General features: G+C 31.2%; 3 protein-coding genes across 3 annotated transcripts; all 3 read left to right on the top strand.

The window, feature by feature from the left end:
* The first annotated feature begins 455 nt into the window (after positions 1-455).
* Positions 456-1,039, top strand: LOC124946239 (uncharacterized mitochondrial protein AtMg00810-like). Its single transcript, XM_047486806.1, has 2 exons — positions 456-588; positions 633-1,039. The coding sequence occupies exons 1-2, from the start codon at positions 456-458 to the stop codon at positions 1,037-1,039; spliced, it is 540 nt and encodes a 179-aa protein (XP_047342762.1).
* A 2,794-nt stretch (positions 1,040-3,833) lies between these two features.
* LOC124945872 (putative BPI/LBP family protein At1g04970) lies at positions 3,834-7,710 on the top strand. Its single transcript, XM_047486388.1, has 6 exons — positions 3,834-4,504; positions 5,455-5,594; positions 5,702-6,056; positions 6,296-6,544; positions 7,091-7,216; positions 7,297-7,710. The coding sequence occupies exons 1-6, from the start codon at positions 4,106-4,108 to the stop codon at positions 7,492-7,494; spliced, it is 1,467 nt and encodes a 488-aa protein (XP_047342344.1). The 5' UTR covers positions 3,834-4,105; the 3' UTR covers positions 7,495-7,710.
* A 1,819-nt stretch (positions 7,711-9,529) lies between these two features.
* LOC124945553 (putative BPI/LBP family protein At1g04970) lies at positions 9,530-11,923 on the top strand. Its single transcript, XM_047486006.1, has 6 exons — positions 9,530-10,027; positions 10,118-10,257; positions 10,360-10,723; positions 10,796-11,035; positions 11,408-11,533; positions 11,616-11,923. Exons 1-6 carry the CDS (start codon positions 9,629-9,631, stop codon positions 11,787-11,789), a joined length of 1,443 nt encoding a protein of 480 aa, XP_047341962.1. The 5' UTR covers positions 9,530-9,628; the 3' UTR covers positions 11,790-11,923.
* Positions 11,924-24,861: the final 12,938 nt, after the last annotated feature.

Below are 24,861 nucleotides of genomic sequence, written 5' to 3' on the forward strand. Positions count from 1 at the left end.
CTCCTAATACTCAAGTAGTCACATGTAAGTGGGTGTATCGAATCAAGCGAAAGGCTGATGGAAGCATAGATTGATACAAAACTAGATTGGTCGCTCGAGGATTCTCATAGAAGTATGGAGAAGATTACGATGAGACATTCAGCCCAGTTGCGAAGATGACGTCAATTCGCATTGTGTTGGCTTTAGCAGCAAGTTCTCGATGGAAGTTGTGGCAATTGGATGTCAAGAATGCATTTATCTACGGAGAACTTGATCGTCTAATATATATGGAACAACCACCTGGATTCGAGTAGACTAGTGATCCCCATTTGGTCTGTAGACTTAAGAAGGCACTATATGGATTAAAGCAAGCCCCTCGTGCTTGGTATGGAAAGATTGCAGAATATCTTCAATTTTTTGGGTACAAGGCTTCAGAATCCGACTTAAGTCTATTTATAAAGAAGAATCATGGATAAATGGTGGTGGTGCTTCTTTATGTGGATGACATAATCTTGACGGACAGTAACTATGATGAGGTTGCTCGTCTACAAGAAGAGCTCTCGCTTCGTTTTGAGATGAAGAAGCTTGGTGAACTTGGAACTTTCCTTGGTCTACATATCGAAAATTTTGATAAAGGGTTGTTTGTATCGCAGATCAACTATGCAAAGAAGTTGGTAGAAAATTTGGTATGACTGATGGAAAAAAGAGCTATACTCCTCTCGACGTAAATCCTAGACTTAGTCGAGACGAAGGAACATGTCTACCAGATCCTCGTCTTTATCGTGCTCTTGTGGGAAGTTTGATTTATCTGACTATAACAAGGCATGATATTGCTTATGTAGTTGGAGTGGTGAGTCGATACATGCAGAAGCCAAGGAAACCACACCTCGAAGAAGCGAAGAAAATTCTGAAGTATATTAATACCTCACTAGATATTGGTCTACTTTACGAAAAAGATGCAAAATTCGTCTTGCAAGGATATGCAGATGCTGACTTTGCTGGAGATCGAGACGATCGAATGTCCACATCTGGGTTTTGTTTTTCTTTGTGGAAACACTAGCATATCTTGGAGTAGCAAAAAACAAGGATCAATATCCTTATCTACAACAGAAGTATAATACAAAGCATCAGCTCACGCAGCACAAGAGTGCATATGGCTTCGTAGACTCTAGGAGGATTTTCATGTCAAGTTTGATCAGCCGGTTCCTATCCATGGAGATAATTTGAGTGCTATTAAATTGACTTCAAATCCTGTGTTTTATGCGAAGACAAAACACATTGAGTTGGAGCATCACTTTATTCGTGAAAAAGTACTAGAGGGAATCATTGAGATGGTTGCAGTAAGGAGTGAAGACAATGTTGCTGATATCTTCACAAAAGCACTTCCTAAAGGTCCTTTCGAAAATCTACGATCTAAGTTGGGACTAGTTCATCGGGCATCACTTTAAGGGGGAGTGTTAGAAATTAAAGTAATAATAATAATAATAATTAAGGAGTCTTTGGTTGTTAAAAAGCCTCTTGAATTGTCCAAGACTCTTGATCTTATCTAGTAATGAGACTCTTCATGTCTTTAGTTTAATGTCTTAGTTATGCTTTACTTTATTTAAGGATTGTAATCGTGTTCTTATTTCTATCAATTTCAATAGACAGATTTTCATTCGAGATTATTTTCATTCTCTAAATTTTCTATTCACTTTCTAATATAATTCTTCATGGTTCGATCATCGAAGTCCTGATTGTGACTTCGTTACAGGGTTGACAAGTTCAGACTTCATGCTGCTAGATTGATAAGTTGAGCGATACTAACTTGAGATACCTTTCATAATTTCTGACTAAACCTATTTGTTGGAAAATTTCAAATTTTGAGACGTAGGGCCAACAGGCTGGGTTACCGTGGACTGTCGAAGAAGTGGCCTCAACGCGCTCACTACTTTGGCTCCTTTTATGCAATTAGAAACTCCACATACTCGAGACTTATTCTATAGGCTCCTCTTTGGGGTAATTTTATCGATCTCTTTATTATAGAATCAGCTCGGTCCTTTCTTCCGTTATGCCTTTCATAGCCATTCGATGATCCTGTAACTACCGCTGCATATGGGCTTTCACTACTATGCCAGCCAAGGAAAGATGAAAACCTGAACCAGCGGATTCCGCTTTTACCAGAAAAGGAATGACAGGCTAACGCAGCTAAGCTAAAAGTAGTGGGTAAGGAAGCGCTCTTCACCGCATGCCCTCCAAAAAAGCTACATGCCCCCCTCAATGACACGCTTGGAAAGCTCCCCTATACCACGCTAACGAAAGCAACCTGACCCGCGTGAGATTGAATTCCCTAAACCCTATGGTAAAGCTGTTGATGGTACCTCACAATGGGAATGTTGCCCAAGCTCCGCTAACTACATGTCCGACTATACTGCGTTAGACTGAACACCCGAAAAAGAAGTTATTTCTCCTAAAAAATAAAAATGGACGAAAAATGAGGAGGTATTCTTCAGCCATAAGAGCTTAACCAAAAAATAGCCTGAAGGTTTGTAAGGGCAACTGGTGAAGCTTATGAAAGAGCTTAGCCGTTAATTAATGCCTACTTAGTGAGGTGTCGGTATGGAGTTGCGTCAGCTGGATATAGACTAGGCTAAGGGGCAGACTTCATCTCTTCACTTACACCTTACACTTCCGCTGAGTCTAACGAGGTCCACGGGGCGGAGCCTGGAACTCTAGACTAAGACTACGCAAAGATAGAACGCCTGCCTTCGCTGATTTTCTCATCAACCTTGATTTGAGGGAAGATTGGAAAAAGAGAAAATAGTAAGTTGAAACATAGGAAAACATTTCAAATTTGTGAGTGAGAAAGAAATGACAAACATAAAATCCTAAAATAAAATTGTAAACTTGTTGACAGGACAATTTTAAATATTCTATATCGACCAAATTTTGACATGTTTATTACTTATGTTAATTTTTTTTGTAATAACTTTTTATATTTAAAAAATAAATTATAAATAAATTGAATCAAACAACTTTATCCATTTAAAGGAATAATAATAATTTTGTTTATTAATCAATATGATCAAATAATAACAATTAACAATGTATTCAAAACTAAATTTTAAGTACTTGTTTGATTCCACGTATATAATTTGTTACATAATTATAGAAAATAAGTTAAAATTAAACAAATTTAAATGAATTTCTTTTATATATTACATCCAAAATTATAAAAGGTATCAAATTTGGATATATCATAGATGCTTGACCACCAAATCCCACACCCACCCTAAGTCGTGCATTTAATCGCGCCACTAAGAATTTCAAATAATTTAGTATTTCAAAACACCAAATATAATTTAAATTCATTTTATTTTTAAAAACCAAACCTGTTAAATTACAAATATTACTAATTCAAATATTTTATTAAATTCAAATTAAAATAAATAAATTAAAAAGTCTTAATTTCCATTATATATCTATTAAAAATGTGTTTGTTATTAAATTTTGAGAATAATAAAAACTAAGCTTAAAGATCAAATAAGGATTTTATTTACTTTTATTATAAATATATATATGTATATATAATTTTGAATATAAGAAATTAGGATGATCCCATCCCATTCCCATATCATTTAAGATTTTTATTATATTCTGGTTAATTAATATTTAAAAATATTAAAATATTTTGTAAATATTTTTTTTCACAATTACAAAGTTTATTTGTGTTTTTTTTAATTAAATAACAGTTTGACAAGATTAAATAAAATTAATTTAGCTCTAAAGTTGATATCTTGGACTGGTAAATTTGGGTTACGTCTGTTTCTGATCTTCTTCTACCATGAATCATCATTATCATTATCATCTTCTTCTCTATCTGGGAATCAAGTGGAGTGAGTAATGAACAACCTTCCAAACATCAGGCAAAACAGTAATGTCAAAAACTCCAAATTCCTCCATCCATCGCCGTATTTACAGCCCTAGAATTACTATTACAGACAGTCGAAGATAAGTAATCACCCACCTTCCCCATGCGCTTTCATCCAGATTCGTTCATTCTTTCGTTCTTAATTCAATCATCAACCTTCCCTACTCCTCCTTCCACACCCTGTTCGTTTTCTTCTTTTCTTTTCACGTTGACTCGATGACACCCACTGTTTTCTTTCTGGGTTTTCTATTTTTATCAAATTTTCATCTTACCCATGTTCAATCAGACGAACAAGGGTTCATTTCCATTGATTTATTTCAAAAGGGTATCGATTTTGGTAAGGATTTAATCATAAAAAAAGGAGTTTCAAGCTTAACACCATTGGAACTTCCCCAAATTGAAAAGGCTGTGAAAATCAAGCTTATTGGTACTGTTCACTTAACTCTATCTGATATCAATCTATATAAGGTTGATGTGTCTTCTTCAACTGTTCAACCTGGTGAAAATGGATTGGTTTTGATTGTTTCTGGTGCAAAAGCGTCTCTTAGTATGAACTGGGGATATAAGTATGGTACTCTTATAGTTATTTCAGATAAAGGAACAGCTTCTGTACAGGTAAAACCAAAAACAATGATTTCCCACCATTTTTTTTTTCATATGAAGCTTCTTCAAGGTTGTTTTTATTAATGTTGGACTTTTCCTGTATTCAAACATGTGTATATCTTGTTGGGTAATGCTAACTTAGATTTTTGTAATCAAGTCTTCTGTTTGTATCTTGTTGGTTAGCTCTCTTTATGGCTTTTACTGAATTCAATGAGTAATTTTGAAGCAAAACTATAAAATTTTCAAATATGACTATTAGTTTAGAAAAGAGTTTCGAGTATTTGTTCTTAACTCGAGTGGGAAGATGAAATTGCTTATTGATTTCAATACCAAACAACGAGAAAAAGTAAAAGAAATAGGTGGGAAAGCGAGATTATTGCTAAATCCACTCCACTCCAAAACAACACAACATCATTCTCAATCTGAAAAAACAAATTGGACAAAATTTGTTGAATCTGAATCAACTCGATTAGTCGCTAAGCCTATTATTTCTTCCCTTACCCGATTTAGGCTATCATATCACATTGAAGTCTATGTCGTTCACTTTCAAGCTTTGGTTTTTTCTTTTCATTTTTGTACATGTTATCTCAATGGTTTTTGTCCAATTTTTACAGGACATGTTTTCTTATACCTATTGTAAGTACACTATTGGTCATTGATTTTATGTCATAACCAATTTTTTTGAAAAATGTGAGATTTTTTTTTTTCATTGGTAAATGCGGAATTGGCATCTATCGTGGGAATACCAGACCATTACAAAACTTTGATTACTACGACAGGCGAAGAGCCATGAGAGTTGAGCTTCAAGTTGACCTGAACTCTTGTGTTGTGTTGCTTTAGAGCATCGATGAGTCTTTTATTAGTGACTTTCCCTTTTTTTGATGTTTCAGAAAAATGTTCTCTAATGTAAAGGATGTTTGTTCTTAATGTCACACTAGTGACATGTTTCTTTTTTTTATAAGGTTGAAAGTATGGACATTAGCCTTACACTAAATGGGAAGAACCAAGAAGGAAACCTTAATCTATCTCTCACAGATTGTGGATGTAAAGTAAATAACATCTCTATAAAGTTGGATGGGGGAGCATCTTGGCTCTACCAAATGTATGTTATGGAATTTACTATATTCTCAAAAAAGAATGCAAAAAGTTTTCTATTAAGAGTATTTGACACAAACTTCTCATTATATTGTTCAATCTTTGTTTTTGAAGATTTGTGGAAGCTTTTGAAAAGAAAATACGTTCAGCAATTGAAGTTGCGATCACGAAACAGATTCAAAACATAATTACGGATCTCAACCCTTTATTGCAAACCATTCCTAAAGAAATTCGAGTGGATAAGATTTCTTCCATCAATGTTACTTTTGTCAATGACCCTGTTTTAGACGGTTCTTCAATAGGTGTTGCTATTAATGGTTTGCTGTCAGCAATAAACAGAACAACAGGTTTCGACCATCGTATACAAAATATTCAATCTTTGTCTTCTTGTGGTCGTCGTCCAGCCAAGATGGGTGGGATATCTATACATCAAAACGTTCTCAACTCAGCATCGGCGGTTTACTTCAATGTAAGTTATTGGCTTTGTTTCGAAACACCTACCTGGAGCTAAGTTTGGACGAAATTTTTTTGATAAATTTATTTGGACGTTGATTTAAACGAGATAATGTCCTGAAACATAATTTAAGTATACATATATTCTAAAATTTGTTAACATTTTCTCGCCCAAACTTAGCTACATGTGTTTCACAGAGAATATGAAGTTGGATTAATGGACTATATATAACCGAGTTTTCTCCATAAAAACAGGCAGGTGTTATGCATTTGGTTCTGGATAAATTACCCGAACAATACTTGTTAAATACAGCTGAATGGAAATACATTATTCCTCAGCTATATAAAAAATACCCGAATGCCGATATGATTCTGAATATTTCCATATCTTCACCGCCAATTCTAAGTGTTTCACACCAGAGTATTGATGCTACCATTTATGCTGACATAACGGTTGGAATCTTGGATGCTGGTGAAAGGGTACCTGTTGCATGCATTTCATCGGTAATTTTTAAATTTTTAAATATTATTATTATAACCACAAGTGTGACCTGTCGTAGAAAAAGAAGAAAGTTTAGCAGCGTTTAAGGTTAGACCGATTATTCAATATTCAGGAAGGGGCCACATTGTTATATTCTTCCTATAGTTCTTAACAAGACAAGTCTTAATATTTTAGTGTCAAATTCACAGTAACCAAACTTGATTGTGACGCTTTTGAAAAGTCTTCCATTTTGTGCTAGCGACGTTTCTTCTTTGGGCCTTGTTTGATCTTAGATTATTTAAATACCCAGAGGATTATTTGAAAATAACCTTGTTTGATGTGCATGCCATCAAATAACGGGTTATTTGATTTGAGGTTCTATTACAAAGTTGCCCTTACTTTTTGTAATAGTTAATAAATAAATAGAGAGTATTTGATATTTTGATTAATAATTTGAATAATGTGATTAATAAGTGGATCCATTGATGAGATATTGGGTTATTTTGGGATACATCAAACAAGGCATTGATGTTCTACCCTTTTAAGGAATCTTGGTCTTTTTGCTGCAGCTATCTACTATTTCGTGTTATCCAGACATTTCAAGGGATAACATAACTGGAAGCATCAAATTGAATGATTTCAACATGTTCTTGAATTGGAGCAACATTGGCGTTTTACATATGGATCTTCTCCAGGTATGCCCGGGTCAAAACTTTGATAGACAAATGATTTATTATTAATAATAACAAATGTGTATTTCATGAAATGATCACAGCCATTTACAGAAACTCTTCTTAGAACAGTGGCAGTTCCATATTTGAACTTAATATTCTACTGGGGATTGCCTTTACCAACCTTCAAGGGGTATACGCTTAGCAATGCTAAATTCAGTTATGTTGGCTCTTCGGTTCTTATTTGTACAAACGTACATCAAGTGAAGAAACGGAAATACTATCCTGTTGCCGATCAATAGAAGTAGTGTATGATGAATTATCTTCTCTTTTTTTTTTATTCATTTGTGATGTGAGACCTTTTTGTTTGTTTGTTTTAGTCAATTGTATTATTTGATTTACATTGTTGGGTTGGGGGAATTCTGGCCAGAAATCTGGACTTGTATATTATTGTGTATCATGATGCTTGTATACAAAGTTGAGGGAATAACTCATTGAAATTGAAGAAAATAAATTTACTTTGGAATTATAACATAAATATTATTACATTTTTTTGTTATATTGGCACATGTTTATAGCATTGGTTTGTCTGACTCTTCATTCAATCATCTCTTCAATTGGGAAAAAGTGAAACAGTTCAAAGATTAGGGGTCTAGGTATTAGGGATTTGGTAACAAAGTCCTTCAATTGAAATGGTGCATGAGAAAGTGTCTGCCCTTACATTTGGGCTGCAATAGACCTACTTTTTTTCTTCTTCTTCAGGACAGAGCAACAAATCAGTTATTTAACTGCACTATTTATTTTCTGCCAAAGAAAATAGAGATAAAAGTCAAAGGCGACTTCGAAAGAATGACGAACCTATAAACTACCCTATAGTTTATGGGGGCGTTTATGACCCAATAATATGTCTAAGATTTGTCGGAATCAATACTATTATAATCGAGAGTTTATGTAAAATCGTTGGTCAATTGTAAACTCGTAAAATCTATAATTTAGTTGAAATCATAAGAGTTAAATTTGAAAAAAAAAAAATTAGTTATATATATAATTAAGTATTTGAATATAATCAATTTTAAAAAAATTATTTATTTAAATATAAATTAATTAAAAAATAATAATAGATAAATAACACTAAAATAATTATATTTATAAAATTAATTATATTAATATTTATAAATTTACTTTTTTATTATAAAATTTTATAAAATTATAAAATCGAAATTATTTATAAATTCGTAAAATCGTGTTATCGTAAATTTAAAATGGTAAGAATTTATCTATTTACAAATTTACGGACTTCTTAACTTTAACATTATTTGAATCATAAATTTTAAAAATTAATTCGAGATTTTAACTAGATTTTTAATAATTGAAAAGTGCTTATCATTGATATAAAATTGTCTATATAGTGAAAATCTATATAATATAAAAATTAACTTAATCCAATTATTTTGAGATAACAATCAGAAAAATATGTTTTCAGAATTATAAGACCATGTTCTTTAATATAAAATTAAGACACAAATAAAGACACTATAAGTCTTATTTTCTACAAAGAAAATTATCAACAAATTTATTAATATATATTTAATTAAATAGTATTTTAAAATATTACCTCATTTAAATTTTAAAATGTTTTTACAAAATTATCATATTTATTTAATCCAAATTCACAATAATTTAATGGCTGTAAATAAACAATATTATCTTTATATTAATTATTTGTTGTTTACTTCAAACTTGATGTAGCTTAAATAATAAAGCTGTAGCATCAATGTGATTGTTCAAGCTTATAATAGAATAATTAGATTATGACTTTAGCCAATAAAAAAGAATTTTTTACTTATTAATATTCTCAATCTTTAATTTCAATTTATTTACTATTTGTCTGAATCTTAAAAGTTAATTTTCCAACACTTGAGAAGTTACATCAAATAATAGTAATTAATTCCATTTCTTTAAAACTTGTTTCATATTCTTTTAAAATAAAATAAAAACTTTAATATCGGGTCTATACAAAAAAAATACTAGTGTTCACTTTGTCACAAAATTCACTCGAAATCCAACGAGATTAATCCTTTTGAGAGTAACAATAAAACATAAACAAAAATTCTCATCAATGAACCAACGTAATATAAAATTAACGAGCTCGAAAATTCTCGAGAAGATTAATGAGTTCATCAATTGCCGTTTTTGAGAAGAAATAATCAAACAAGCTCTAACAGGAGCTTCTTCTTCTTCCTTAAACTCATTGTTAACAGTTCCCGCGTGAAACATGTCCATGCTTCAGATTCAAAGTTTCTTCATCCTTCAGATTCAAACAAGTTCATCATCTCCATTTCGAAATTCAACTTCACGCCAAATGTTCATCTTAATCCCCTACCTTTCCACAGTCCAATTCATCGCTGACTTCTCTCATTTTCCCTGGTTTTATCGATGGCGACCACTTTCTTCTTTCCCGTCCTCATCCTCCTATCCGTTTTCCATTCAATACACGCTCAATCAGTCGAAGAAAGCTTCATTTCCGTCGATTTGTTCAAGAAAGGAATTGATTTCGGGAAAGATTTAGCCGTTAAAAAGGGGATCTCCGCTTTGATTCCGTTTCAGCTACCGCAGATCGAAGCTGCTGTTAAGATACCTCTTATCGGTACAGTTTACTTAACACTTTCGAATATCTCTCTCAATGAGGTTAATGTATCTTCTTCAAGTGTTCAACCTGGAGATACTGGTTTGATTCTTATTGTTTCTGGTGCAAGTGCATCTTTGACTATGAATTGGGGTTACAGATATGTTTCTGTTCTAGTTATCTCTGATAATGGTACAGCATCTGTCCAGGTGGGTTCCTTTCCCTTAAATTGATAGTTTAGAATTTCAAAAGATAACCTAGAAATCATTCAAATGTTTATGATTGTTGTTTATGTGAAGGTTGAAAATATGGAAGTAGGCTTGGCTGTGAGTTTGAATAATGAAGAAGGAAATCTTAAGCTTACTCTCCTTGATTGTGGATGTATTGTTAATGATCTTTTCATAAAGATGGATGGTGGAGCATCTTGGCTTTACCAAGGGTATATGAATCTGAAATCTGAAATCTGAAATCTGAAACTTAAATTGTTGTTAATTTTCGATAAACTATCTGATAATAACAACATCATTTGATTTGTATTCAGTATAGTGACTGCTTTCGAAAGTAAAATAAGATCAGCCATAGAAGTTTCAATTGTTGAGCAAATTGGAGATGTAATTACAGAGCTGGATTCATTACTGCAAACAATTCCAAGAGCAGTTGAGATAGACAATGTTGCGGGTATTAACATTACAACTGTGAATGAGCCGGTTTTAGATGGTTATTCGTTAGGCGTGGAGATTAATGGTTTGTTCATGGCAATGGGTGAAAGTCATGTAAATAAGTCTGTTGTTACTAACAGTACTAAAACAATTCAATCATTAGTTTCATGTGGAGTTCCAGCCAAGATGGCTGGGATATCGATACACGAAAGAGTTCTTAACTCGGCTTCCTCTGTTTACTTCAATGTAAGTTTTCTAGATTTTTATTGCTATAGATTATGTTATTGAAAGTTAATTGTTCTTGTGAGTTGTGAGCAGGCGGGTGTTATGAATTTCATTGTGCGAAACCAAACCTTCTTAAACACCGTTCATTGGAAACATATTGTTCCTCGGTTGTACAAGAAATACCCGAAAGCTGACATGATTCTCAACATTTCTGCTTCTTCACCGCCTGTCATAACAGTTACAAGCGAGAGCATTGATGCTGCGATTAATGTAGAAATGACCGTTGAAGTATTGGATGAGGGTGAACCAGTGCCAGTCGCATGCATTCTCTCGGTAAGGCTCCTAAACCGAGTTCTTTGTGTTTGTTCTTAGTGGGAATTTAACCAATGGTGATGGGTACTGTTCTTGAGTTATTTGAATAACCAACATGTTATTTCAAAATAACCTTCTTTTGTGTGATCATCATAAATTGAATTATTTGGGTAAAAAGACACATGATGTTGTTTGTGTTATAACCCAAATGGTTAAATTTATGTTTGATTGATTTTGCTTTAGATGTTTACTATTTCGGGTTATTTGTATAAAAAAGTCATTAGGGTATAAACCAGATTGAACGACGCCCAATACTCTTTACCATTTGAGTTATCTTGAGTGTTTATGTTTAATTCGAATCGTTAAATTTACATTTGATTGCTTTTGATTTAGATGTTTACAATATCGGGTAACCCATCAATCTCAAGGGATGCTATAAAGGGAAGTATCATATTAAACGATTTCACCATGCACTTGAAATCGAGTAGTATTGGCAGGTTGCATATTGGCATGGTTAAGGTATGAGCAATAACATTATGTTTAATCATTTGTTTTTTAAAGGTTAATCTTTTTTTTTTGATTCCATCCCAATTACTTGCAGCCATTTATAGAAATTATTCTGAGAACAGTTGGCATTCCTTATGTGAACTTGATGTTGTCTTGGGGTTCGTCTCTACCTGGTTTCATGGGTTACACCATTCATAATGCTCGGTTTGATTATGTCGATTCGAGGATCATCATGTGCACAGATTTTCATCATGTCAAGAAAGTGTGATTAACCATATTAGTACAAATGATTGAGATGGATTAGTTCATGTTGTTGATCAAAGAAATCCATTGTGAATAATTGATGAAACCATGTTTATTCTTTTGTTTATTGAGTTTAATGAAAATTAAGTGATTTACTTTTGCCTATTGTTCTTTTTTCTTGCTTGATTTGATTATGGACATTCAAGATTTATAGAATGTAGTCTCATTTTGGTGTAATGTCAAAAATGGTTTAATTAAGTGTGGATTTCAATTTGTTTAGATTCTAATTATTTTATTAAAGCAATTAAAATTACTTACATTTTAACCAATAATATATATTTTTTATTTTTTGAAACAAAATTAAAAAATAAATAAATTAAGATCAAAATAGTTCTAAATGACAAAAAGTCACATCACTATGAGAAAATAAAACATAATAAAATTACATGAAAACTTAAAAATAAGAACCATAAAAAAACCTAAATATTCTAGCTATTTTCTTAGAAATATAAATGATTACAGATTTGATATGAAATAATTTGTTGATATGTTAAACTAATAATAAATAAAATGTTTAAAAAATAAATAATTAAAACAGAATAAAAAATTACCATAAAATTACAGTCAACCAGAAACTGTAAGCTAATCAAAGTACACAAATCATCAAAGAATTAGAATCCATATACAAACATGAAAAAAAAATCATTTATTGGTTGATTAAATCCATATATATCAAATTAACATATTTTATTTAAACTAACATAATTTATTATTTAAATTCATATACTTTTTTTTTCTTTTCTTTTTTATATTTATAGTTATTAGTAATATAACTTATTTTTAAGTACACTTAAATTTAATTATTAATATTTTTATATGTATATTTATAAAATTATTTTCCCATTTTTTATATAATTAAATTCTTAATTTTATATAATATGATATATTATACAATATAATTATTTCTCACATTTTATATTTTAATATTTATTAAATTTTAAATATAAAATTGAATCTTATATTAAATTATATTCAGATTATAAATTAATAATTTTTTTATAATTATCAAATTATAATTTATGAAAGGTGTATAAGGTCATAAAAGTGTATCAAGATCACTAATCATTTTAAAATAAAATTATTTAATATATATATATATATATATATATTTATATTTAATGTAAGATGCATTAAATATACTCCACCATAATGATTAGGGAGGTAAGCGATTTGATTCGGTCGGTTTTTTCACCGAAAAATTCATCCCAACAGTTGGGGTCGATTTTTAAAAATCTTCATCCGTCGGTTGGCGGTTAAATATCGATTCGGTTTGGTCGGTTATAAAATTGGTTCGGTCGGTTTACCAGTTTAATCATTAAAAATTAATAAATATAAAATATATTAAAATAAAAAATAAAAAGAATAATACATCTATAATATAATAAACTAAAAAAATGAAAGACTAATTAAAAAGTTCATACGAATAAATATTTAATAAATTAGATAACAAATTAATTATGTAAGTTAAAAGGAAATATATTAAAATATTCATTAAATCAAAATTAGTTTTTAAAAAAAATCAAATATATAAAATAATAAAGATGAGTCCACCTAGATTAAAATCCTTAACAAAAAATAAGTTATATTTTATCTTTTTCACTTGAATAGAAAGTCATATACTTAAAAGAAAAAAAAGCTTACTTAGACGTATGCACTTATACAACTAGCTCACTTAAACGTATGTACTAATAAATGATCATTTAAACATACGTAATATTAAAAATTGACTCATTTAGTCTCTTTTAGTAACTATAGTTAATTTTATTTTAAATTTATATATTTATTAAATATTAATATATTTTTCCCTCATTTTTTTCCCTCATTTTTTTCCATTAATTAAATCAGATAATTTATTTTCTTTTTAAATTTTTTATTATTTTTATATTAGTTTATCTTTTTTATTTCATTTTTTTCATCAGTTTTATTTTTCATAATTTTAAATTCTCATTTTAAAAAAAAACTTAATAACTTATTGATGAATTTTATGTTTTACTCTAATATTTTTTGAAGAATTTATTTCTTATTATTTTAATATGAACAAAAATGAAATTAATAATTTTTTATTTAATTTTTATTCGTAAGAACATTATTTTGTCTAATATTTGATTATTACTTGAATGACTTGTTATTATTATCCAATTCTTGATTATTAATTTATTTATTTTTGTGTTGTATTGAAGAATTTTTTATTGTTAAAATAATAAATCAGTGTTATATTCCTTCATTGAGACCAAATAATTTTTAAATAATTAATAATCAATATTAATATAAAAAATAAATATAAAATTAAAATAATTAATGATTAATACTCATATATATCTATATATATATATAAAATAAAATTAAAATAATCAATAATAAATACTCATATAAAAATCATAATAAATTTATGAAAAAAATAAAAATAAAGGTTCATTTATTAATAAATGAAAAAAAAGAAGAGAAAAAATATATTAATATTTAATTAATAAATATATAAATAAATAAATAAAAGTTAACTATGGTTTACTAAAATAGGCTAAATAAACTAATTTTTGATAGTACATATGTTTAAATGACATTTTATTAGTACATACGTCTAAGTGAGCTAGTTGTACAATTACATATGTTTAAGTGAGTTTTTTTCCTACTTAAAAATATATAAACTCTTATATATACGGTCGGTCGGTTTATCCGTCGATTTTTTATTATCTAAATCGTTATCCGAACCAGTTATGGACGGTACAAGAAATTATAAACCGATCAAAACTCGGCTTGGTCGGTTTATAATTATTTCGGTCGTTTTTTTACGGTTTGGTTCGGTTTTTTGTTTTGTGTGTGAGTGTCATACTAATATCTTATATTAAAATCTATTATAATCATTTATAATCATTATTAAGTTATTTTATTATAATTATTAAAATATTTTAAATTAATTAAGTATTTATAAAAATATTAAGCTATGATAACCTTTATTATATTATATTATATAAAAACAATAATTTAAATATATAAATAATTAAATTTAAAAAGTATTTAATAATAAAATATAATATTAATATAAATATAAAAAGGAATTATAAGAGAGAATTTGGGAAAAGGAATAAGAGATGGAATAATGTGTAGTCATCTTGTAAAAATAAATGTGTGAGTAGAGAAAGAAGATAAATAAATTTTATTAAGCTGTAGTTCATTTCCTCTTACATTTTCTCTTCAAAATTATCTACCCTATCATTTATAAAATATAAAAATTAAAGCAATTGAATATTTTTATCGTTTCTCATTATTTGACAAAAAAATAAAACTCTATTTCTAGATGTGATATGTCTCATTTGTAAAACTTTAGGGACTATTGACGTGAAAATCTTTAATCTTATCAGTTTTGTTTCATCTTTTTATAAGATTGTCTAAAAATATTTGATAAACATGTTACATTATAGACAATCATATTTAGTAATCAGATGTCGTTCATCAAATGTCGTCAAACTTATGATGCAGTATTAATAGTCAACGAGTGCATTGACTCAACTAATTCAGGAAACGACAAATATATTTTTGTCAAACTAGACATTGAAAAAACTTATTATCATGTCAATTGTGAGTTTTTATTTGATGTCATGGACATAATGAGAATGAGTTTGAAATGAATTGACTGTATTAGATTTTGTCTCTCGACGGTTAAGTTTTTTGTCATTGTAAATGAGAATTCTTAGAGATTTTTCGAGAGCTCTTGAGAGATCATACATGGTGATCCACTCTCTCATTTCTTGTTCATCATTGTTATGGAAGTCATCTAAAAAATGACGGTCTTTGTAAAAAAACTCGGGACTCATTCATGGAGTGAGTTGTGGAACAAGAATGTATCATTTTGTCATATCACAATTGTTTTTCGTTGATGACACGCTCTACTTTGTTTAAACCACCTATAAAAAATTTAAGCATTTTTGAAATATTTTATGGTTATTCGGTGCATATTCTAGTCTTTGAATTAATCTTACTAAATCATACATATTTTTTCTCATATTCTGTTTCGAATAGGAGAATGATAAAGTAGAAAAATGTTTTGGGTTCAAAATTTATGCTCTTTCGTCAATCGATCTTGGTATGCCATTGAGTGCTAAATTACGATTCAAGGTATTTTGGGACCAAATTATCACTAAAATAGAATGTAAGTTATCTAGATGAAAAACAAAACAATTTCGAAGGGAGACTAACTAATCCTTATTAAGAGTATGTTGTCATTTATGCCCACATATATGATGTATTTATTCATTATCCCTAGGAGTGTAGCAATGAAAATAGAGGGAATAATGTGTAAATTTCTATAAGGATCTTTTAATTCATTGTTTTGTCATATAGTTAATTGGGATAAGGTTAAATGTTTTAAAGATCAAGGAGACTTGCATATTCGAGAGTTTTTTTTTTAATAAAAATGTTCTATCGAAATGGTGTAGTAGATATACAACGAAGCTAAATAATCTTTGTGCATCGATGATCAGATTTAAGTATGGTCAAGATTGGTCTAATTAGTTCACCAAAATATCTGATTATCCAGCAGAGTATAACATTTGAAGGAGAATTTATTCTATGTGGAAAAATTTCGTGACAAGTCTAGATTCATTGTGGTAAATAAATTTTTGATTAGTTTTTGGAACGACATTTAGTGTAGTGTTAAAAGTCTAACTGCAACGTATCATGAGCTTGTTTTCATTACTATATATAGAAATATCACAATTAAAGACATGTTTGATTCTCAGTTAGTAGTTTCGCTAGCCGAATTAGATATAGAAGAAGATTAAACATTAGAGAGAGTTATCCAATAATATAATTTTACTTTTAATAGAATACAAGCAAATAACTCCGTCTAAACAAAATATTATGCGTTGACAAAACATTGATAGTTTCAATGTGGGATATGACATATCTACTGTAAGAATGAAAATTTGACATACCCTAATTTATAATTTTTAAATAATATTTTGAATTTTTAAATTCAAAATAATCCAAAAGGAGAAGTTTAAAACTAAATTAGGGTTAATTATTGTGATAATTCAACCCTAATTAGAAATTTTAATTAAAAAATCAAAAAATAATTTGGGATTAAAATATTGTATTTATTTTATCCAAACTTAAAAATTGTTGAAATAATTTAATTATGATTTTAGACATAAGTTATGTGTAATTTATGACTTAAAATAATTAAATAAATACCCCAAAATACCCAAAAATAAAATAAATGAACATAATTTTTATTATGTTGTCAAAAATGTTTTTGTGTATTAATTTGGTAAAGAAAAAAAAATGAAAGAAAGGGTTAAAAACTTGATTTCAAATAACATTTTTTTTATTAAAAACATAAACTATGATCCTGTGTGACAAAGATTATGTTTAAACTTTGCAGCAGGATCCGTGGCCATCAGATGAGTGCCTAGGCTTCATCTAATGCCAAGAACACGCCGTGTAGCCGGTTGTAACCAAAGCAACGCGTGCCCGAGTCCACACCAAATCAGCTAACGGGACGCTAACCCGTTAGCCCAAACGCCCTAGTGACCAACGAAACGCCAACTAATCGCAATGGATCGTATATTTAAATAAAACGATGTCATGTTGTTCTCCTTCTCCGTTGAAAAATCAAAAATGCTGGAGGCTCGCTCTTGACGTCGGCGACCTTCCAGAAACTCTATCTTCGCTATCTTCCATCCTTATCCCTACAAACTTCACCAACGTGCACATCTCTCTCTTGCCATCATTACCCCTAAGGACTGTAATCAAAACCTACCATAGAACTAGGCTGACAATGACAAAACATAAACGAAGAAGAAGAGTTTCAGAAGCTAAATTCAACATGAATTCAACTTCGAAACCGACCTAGTTTGAGTATAAATACTCACTAGGTCCTTTTTTCCAATCCATCGATCAAAATCCAATAATTACAGCCTTATTGAAGAATTTTAAAGAAGCTCCGGTGACTGGTTTTTGAAGAAATCATTCCGACGTTCTAAGCTTCGATCTAGAGCTCTGGAAAGCTTCATAGAGATCATTGGAGTGTTCTCCAATCACTAGTAAGCTTCTAGACCTTCCGTAATTCAAGTCGTGATTCAAAATTTGAATTTTGCAAGTTTGATCCGATTGACCTTATTTATGGCTCAATTTCTTGCTTTCTATAGTTTAAATCAATCTCTAGAGGATGTCTAAGCTTTCTGTTGAAAGATATTTCATCAATTCAACCCCAATAAAAAAAACCTAAATTTGATTTGAAAATCTAGAAAATCTGGAAAAATTTTAAATTCGTGTTCTTGAGTTTTTAAGCTTGAATTTTGATTCAAATAGTTGACTAACATGTTTGCAAATATGTTAAGATGATTTTCAAATCATAAAACATGTATCACGGTCATGTTTGATCGAACTGAAATTTTTGAAATAAAAGTTTAAATTTTAGTTTTTAAATTTGTTAGAGAGCTCACTTGATGTTCTTGTTTTGGTCGTGTTCGATTGTAAACATCATTTCGAAGCTGTTGGAACAAGAATTAGGTCATGAGATGTCCTAATTTAAAAGATCCCAAATTTTGCCCTAAAAATCGTTTTGAAAAATCAATCTTCTTAGGGTTCGATTGATCGATTTTAGGATTATGAGTTAAGATACCTACATCAAATGGAGTTGATAACAACTTATATATCATATTTTTATGACCTGTATCAATAGATATAAACCTGCAATTTTCCTACAAAATAAAGAACATTCGGTATTCTTGGACCGAGTCTTGTAGGACCGAGGACCGAGAAGTATGACCAAGAATCCTCGTTCTTGACCGAAACCAAAGACCGAGAAAATTGATCTAGGACCAATACCAAGATTCACAAGACCCACGACCGAGACTCCCAGGACCCACGACCGAGAAATCTAATCTAGAACCGAGACTCCTAGACCTAGGACTGAAGATTCTGAGTTCAGGACCAAGCATCCCGAACCCTAGGACCGAACACTCCAGTCCTCTAATCGAGTATTCCGAGCCCCGATCTAGAGCACCCTTGGTCTAGACCGAGCCCATCTTGTCTCTAAACGGTTAAAAACGGACCCAAGCCCTATGACTCCGGTCCTAAGGCCTCTTTGGTTCCACTTTTCAAAATCTAAAATTATTTTTGTAATTTTGGAACCCCAATTCATTTCAAAAAATCCCGAGAGGTTAGAAAATGATTTCAAAATATTTTCGGGATATTTCCCAAACAAATATTTTGACTAAGGTCCCGTTTGAAATATATTTTTAAATTTTAATACTTTTCTGATATTTTTCAAATCTTGTACTTAATCTTAATAACCGCAATCGCAGGTACGAACTTCTAAATAATTTTGTGCAATTTTGACGATCTTTTGATGATCAAAACATGATATGCGTCGATGGTCCCAAAGCACAACGGGTCATAGAGAAAGTACATGTAGGAGTATGTGGTCCACATATGAATGACTAACTATTGCCAAGAAAATACTTCATCTCGTGTATTATTGGAAAAATATGGAACATTAATGTGTCAGCTATGTAAAAAGTTGTCACCAATATCAGATCTATGCTGACCTAAAACATACCCCGTCATCTTTTCTTTACAGTATGACATCACCATGACCCTTTTCTACATGGGGCATTGATATCATTAGGAAAATTTATCCATATGCGCCAAATGTACATGAGTTCATACTCGTAACTATCGATTATTTTTCTAAATGGGTTGAGACAACGTTTTACAAGATTATAAAATTTACTCAACTTGCAAAGTTCATTCGCATCAATATCATCGCTAGATACGAAGTACCTCATGTCATTATTTCAAATAACGGAAAATACTTTCAAGAAAATGTTTTATCCCTACTCAAAGAGTTCAAAATTGAACACCACAAATCATCGCCCTATCGACCCCAAACTAACGACGCGGTCGAAACAACTAAAAAAATGTGATTAGGATCATCAAGAAGATGACCAGCACATACAAGGATTGACATGAGAAGTTACCATTTGTCTTGTGGGGATATCGTATGACTGCTTGAACATCGACAAATAAAACTCCCTATTCTCTAGTATATGGTATGGATGTCGTACAACCTAGCGAGATTGAAATCCCTACATTGAGAGTCCTTTTGGAATCCCAAGTCATTAAAGATGATTGGGTAAAATCTTGATATGATCAGTTGACATTGATGGAAAACCATAGGTTAGATGCGTTATGTAAATATAAGTTTATCAAAAACGAATGGCCGATACATTTAATAGAATGTCAAGCCCAAGAACATAAAAGATGGTGACTTGGTGCTCAAACAAACCCGAGAACTGTTAGACCATAGGGGAAAGTTCCAACCACGATGGGAAGGACCCTTCCTAATTAAGAAAATCCTCTCTAGAGGTGCAGTTCGCCTATCTACAGTTGAATGCGACGAATTTATTGCTTCAAACAATCTAGACGCGCTGAAACTATATTACATGTAATATCAATACGTGCAAAGAATGACTCACAATTGAGCCTTACCATGATAATGATGTCTCTAATCCAGCCCTACAAGGATTAAAATGAATTTATTCCATAGTTTAGAATGGACTAATCGACCTCTAATTTGTATAACTATGTCATTATAAAGGAAGAACTACATGAGACCTAATTCTTCCAAAGAAATAAATAAAAAAATATATAAAGGACAAAAGGAAGATATGTAGGGAGCCTATATATAGGTCCGATGTCAATAAATAAATAAAAAATAAATAAAAGAAATGGACAATTCCTAGTTCTGTCTCACATAAAGTCTAAAGATAGTAGAAATCTTGGTTCTTTCCACTAATTGAAATAAGTAAGGACAAAAACCAAGAGCAGTATTGTTAACCAAACAATGATTAATCTCCCGAATATGACACCGAGTTTCCAAAAAACTCTAATTAATGGATATCCTTAATAAGCTTGTTTTCGTGTTACGCAATTATTTAGGAAATTAACCCTCTAAGGAAGACTTTTGAAAAAAGAACTTGAATAAACCCCAAAAGCCAAGCCAAAGCCGTAGTTTGAGAAAAAATGTTTCATTCTCCTTTGTACAAGAGAACAAAGAGAGCTAAACTCAAGGATTCAAAAAATAATAATACATAAACACTCCCGTATAGGTTGAGGTTAAATCATCGTTTATGCTCACTCCGGCGGCTATCCCGATGACTATCGTAAGGGCAAAACATATCGATTCCCCCATGTATACCCCGAGAACCAAAAAATATATTATATATGCTCCCGTGTAAGTTGAGGTATTGAAATCACCGTTTATGCTCACTCAAGCAGATGTTCTGATGACTATCATAAGAGTAAAACGTATCGATTCCCCCAGATATACCCCGATAACCAAAAATCTATATGTATAATAAACGCTCCCGTGTAGGTTGAGGTGAAATCATCGTTTATGATCACTCGGACGATTGTCCCAATGGCTATCGCAAGAGCAAAATGTATCGATTATACCAGATATACCCCGGAAGCCAAAAAAGAAAAAAAAGAAGAAAAAGAAAATTCCCAAAGCTAGAAAGTTGAAACTCTCTCTACAACTGTACCAAGAATAATTAAACTTTTAAAGGATTGTGAAACACGGCAAAAGCAACCAAAAATATAGCTAAACGAGACTTCACGTCTTAGTCACATTCCTTGCGAGTTAAGAGTTTGGATAATCGTCTACACGAAATTGAATTTATCATCTATATCTTAACATAAGGGGAAAATGAAATCGGGCTCTTTATGCGAGATAATCTCTACCCATTGCAGGAATGCTCGTAGCTTAGTCCCGAATATGTTTCGAATCCAAGTTTCCATGATTCGTGGATAGAATCAAGTTTCTTCTATTTTCAAGTATTATTTGAAACAGAATTGGGAATAGTCCATCCCCAAGTAGCTTTTATTAAAGCTTTCCACGCCTTTTCCCAAAAAAAGCTTCCCACGCCATAGACAAATAAGGCACCATAAAGCATGACAAAGTAACATACATCCCTTTCTTGTGACAAGATATGACCAAATGCCTGGTCAATTTTTCACTTAGTTGCAAAGGACATTTTGTCAAAACCAAAAGAGATAAGCTGAACAATCTCCAACTGAATTATAATTTTCCAGCCAACAATGAATGTCACTTTGTATAAAACCTCTCTAAAGCCTTATCTATCGATATGAACAATAGATCATTGTTATGATTCATAAAGCCCTATTTTAATAGGCATCAATAAAAGTCATTGTCATAACATATCCCCTTAGAGTGATTATTATCACCATCTTTAGAGTAAGCCCTATCTTATGATAGACATTCATAGAAGTCATTATTATGACTAACCTTCAGCGGTAAATTTAATCTCTCGATGGACATAGCATGATTATTATCAATATTCTCTAGAAGAATCCTATTTATTGATAGGTATCAAAAAGAAGTCTTACCTGTAGTTGATAAGACTACTCTCCAGTCAAGTCCTATATTTTGATAGACATTATCAATCATTGTTATGATATGATTATTATAGTAATTCATTCACAACCAAAGCCTAATTTGATATTATGATATGTTTTATTCAAACTCAGTTCGAGAGATGTATTCTGTAAGCATGCAAATTTGACATATCCTAATTTATAATTTTAAAATAATATTTTGAATTTTTGAATTCAAAATAATACAAAAGTAGAAGTTTAAAACTAAATTAGGGTTAATTATTGTGATAATTAAACCATAATTAAAAAAATTAATTAAAAAACCAAAAATAATTTGGGATTAAAATATTGTATTTATTTTACTCAAACCTAACAAGGGGTTGAAATAATTTAATTATGATTTTAGTCATAAGTTATATGTAATTTATGGCTTAAAATAATTAAGTAAATACCCAAAACACCTAATATACACCAAAAAAATAAAATAAATGAACATAATTTTATTATGTTGTCAAAAATATTTTTGTGTATTAATTTGGTAAAGAAAATGAAAGAAAGGGTTAAAAATTTAATTTCAAATAACTTTTTTATTAAAAATATAAATTGATGATCCTATGTGCCAGAAATTATGTTTAAACATTGCAGCATGATCCGTGTCCATCAGATGAGCGCCTAGGTTTTATCCAATGCCTAGGAATACGCCGCATAACCGGTTGTAACCAAAGCAACGCGCGCCCGGGTCCACATCAGATCAGCTAACGGGACATTAACCCCGTTAGCCCAAACGCCCCAACGACCGACGTAACGCCAACAAATCGCAATAGAGCGTCTATTTAAACAAAACGACGTCGATTTGTTCTCCTTCTCCGTTGAAAATTCGCGAACGCTAGTGGCTCACGCTAGACGCCGACGACTTTCTAGAAACTCTATCTTCGCCATCTTCCATCCTTATCCCTCCAAACTTCACCAAGGTGCACATCTCTCCCTCAACATCATTATCCTTAAGGATTGAAGTCAAAACCTACATTAAAATTAGGCTAGCGAGGACAAAACAGAAATGAAGAAGAAGAGTTTCAGAAGCTAAATTCAACATGAATTCGACTTCGAAACCGACCTATTTTGAGTATAAATACTCCCTAGTTCCTCTTCTTCCAATCCATCGATCAAAATCCAATAATTACAGTCTACTTGAAGAATTTTGAAGAAGCTATGGCAAATGGTTTTTGATGAAATCATTCCAGCGTTTCAAGCTTCGATCCAGAGATCTGGAAAGCTTTATAAAGATCATTAGAGTGTTTTCCAATCACTAGTAAGCTTCCAGACCTTCTGTAATTCAAGTTGTGATTCAAAATTGGAGTTTTGCAAGTTTGATCAGGTTGATCTTATTTAGAGCTCAATTTTGTGCTTTCTATAGTCGAAATAATTCTCTAGATGATGTCTAAACTTTCTGTTGAAAGAGATTTCGTCAATTTAACCCCAATCAAAAAGACCCAAATTTAATTTGAAAATCTGTAAAATTTGAAATTTAGTTCTTGAGCTTTAAAACTTAAATTTTGATTCAAATAGTTGCCTAACATGTTTATAAACATGTTAGGATGATTTTCAAATCACAAAACATGTATCCCGATCATGTTTGATCGAACTGAAATATTTGAAATAAAAAGTTTAAATTTCAATTTTAAAATTTGTCATAGAGCTCACTTGATGTTCTCGTTTTGATCGTGTTCGATTGTAATCATTTCGAAGTGAAACAAGAATTAGGCCATGAGATGACCTAATTCTAAAGATCCCAAATTTTGCCCTAGAAATTGTTTTGAAAAATCAATTGTCTTAGGGTTCGATTGATCGATTTTAGGATTAAGGTTATGATCCCTACATAAAATGGAGTTTATAGCAACTTATATATCATGTTTTCATGATCTATATCAAAAGATATAAACCTGCAATTTTCATACCAAATGAAGAACATTCAATATTCTTGGATCGAGTCTTGTAGGACCGAGGACCGATAAGTATTACCAAGAATCCTCGATCCTAACTGAAGCCAATGACCGAAAAAATTGACCTAGGACCGAGACTAAGGACCGATGTTCTTGAGATATAACCGAGCCCTAAGACTGATGTTCTTGAGCAAGGACCATGTAATCCGATCAAGGATTTTCACCTACAACCGAGAGGTCTAACATAGGACCGAGACTCCCATGACCCACGACCGAGAAATGTAGATCTGGGACCGAGACTCCCAGACCTAGGACTGAACAATCCGAGTTTAGGACCGAGCCTCTCGAACCCCAAGACCGAACACTCTCTCCTCTGACTAAGTATCTAGAGCCTCGATCTAGAGCACCCTCGGTCTAGATCGCGCCCATACGGTCTCCGACCGATAAAAAATGGACCAAGTCTTAGGACTCCGGTCCTAAGGCCTGTTTCGTTCCACATTTCAAAACCCAAAATTATTTTTATAATTTTGGAACCCCAATCCATTTTCAAGTAATCTCGAGAGGTCAGCAAATGATTTCAAAATATTTTTGGAATATTTCCCAAACAAATATTCTGACTAAGGCCCGTTTAGAATTTATTTTTAAATTTTAATACTTTTATGATATTTTTTAGGTCTTGTACTCAATCTTACATAA

This window comes from Impatiens glandulifera, chromosome 7 (assembly GCF_907164915.1).
Source record: "Impatiens glandulifera chromosome 7, dImpGla2.1, whole genome shotgun sequence".
Taxonomy (NCBI): domain Eukaryota; kingdom Viridiplantae; phylum Streptophyta; class Magnoliopsida; order Ericales; family Balsaminaceae; genus Impatiens; species Impatiens glandulifera.

Coding starts and splice junctions, on each gene's coding strand:
- LOC124945872 (XM_047486388.1), top strand. CDS start 4,106: ATGACACCCACTGTTTTCTTTCTGGGTTTTCTATTTTTATCAAATTTT. Junction 4,505..5,454: donor AAGGAACAGCTTCTGTACAG/GTAAAACCAAAA, acceptor TTTTTTTATAAG/GTTGAAAGTATGGACATTAG. Junction 5,595..5,701: donor GCATCTTGGCTCTACCAAAT/GTATGTTATGGA, acceptor TTGTTTTTGAAG/ATTTGTGGAAGCTTTTGAAA.
- LOC124945553 (XM_047486006.1), top strand. CDS start 9,629: ATGGCGACCACTTTCTTCTTTCCCGTCCTCATCCTCCTATCCGTTTTC. Junction 10,258..10,359: donor GCATCTTGGCTTTACCAAGG/GTATATGAATCT, acceptor ATTTGTATTCAG/TATAGTGACTGCTTTCGAAA. Junction 10,724..10,795: donor CTTCCTCTGTTTACTTCAAT/GTAAGTTTTCTA, acceptor AGTTGTGAGCAG/GCGGGTGTTATGAATTTCAT.
- LOC124946239 (XM_047486806.1), top strand. CDS start 456: ATGGTGGTGGTGCTTCTTTATGTGGATGACATAATCTTGACGGACAGT. Junction 589..632: donor TGAACTTGGAACTTTCCTTG/GTCTACATATCG, acceptor TTTGTATCGCAG/ATCAACTATGCAAAGAAGTT.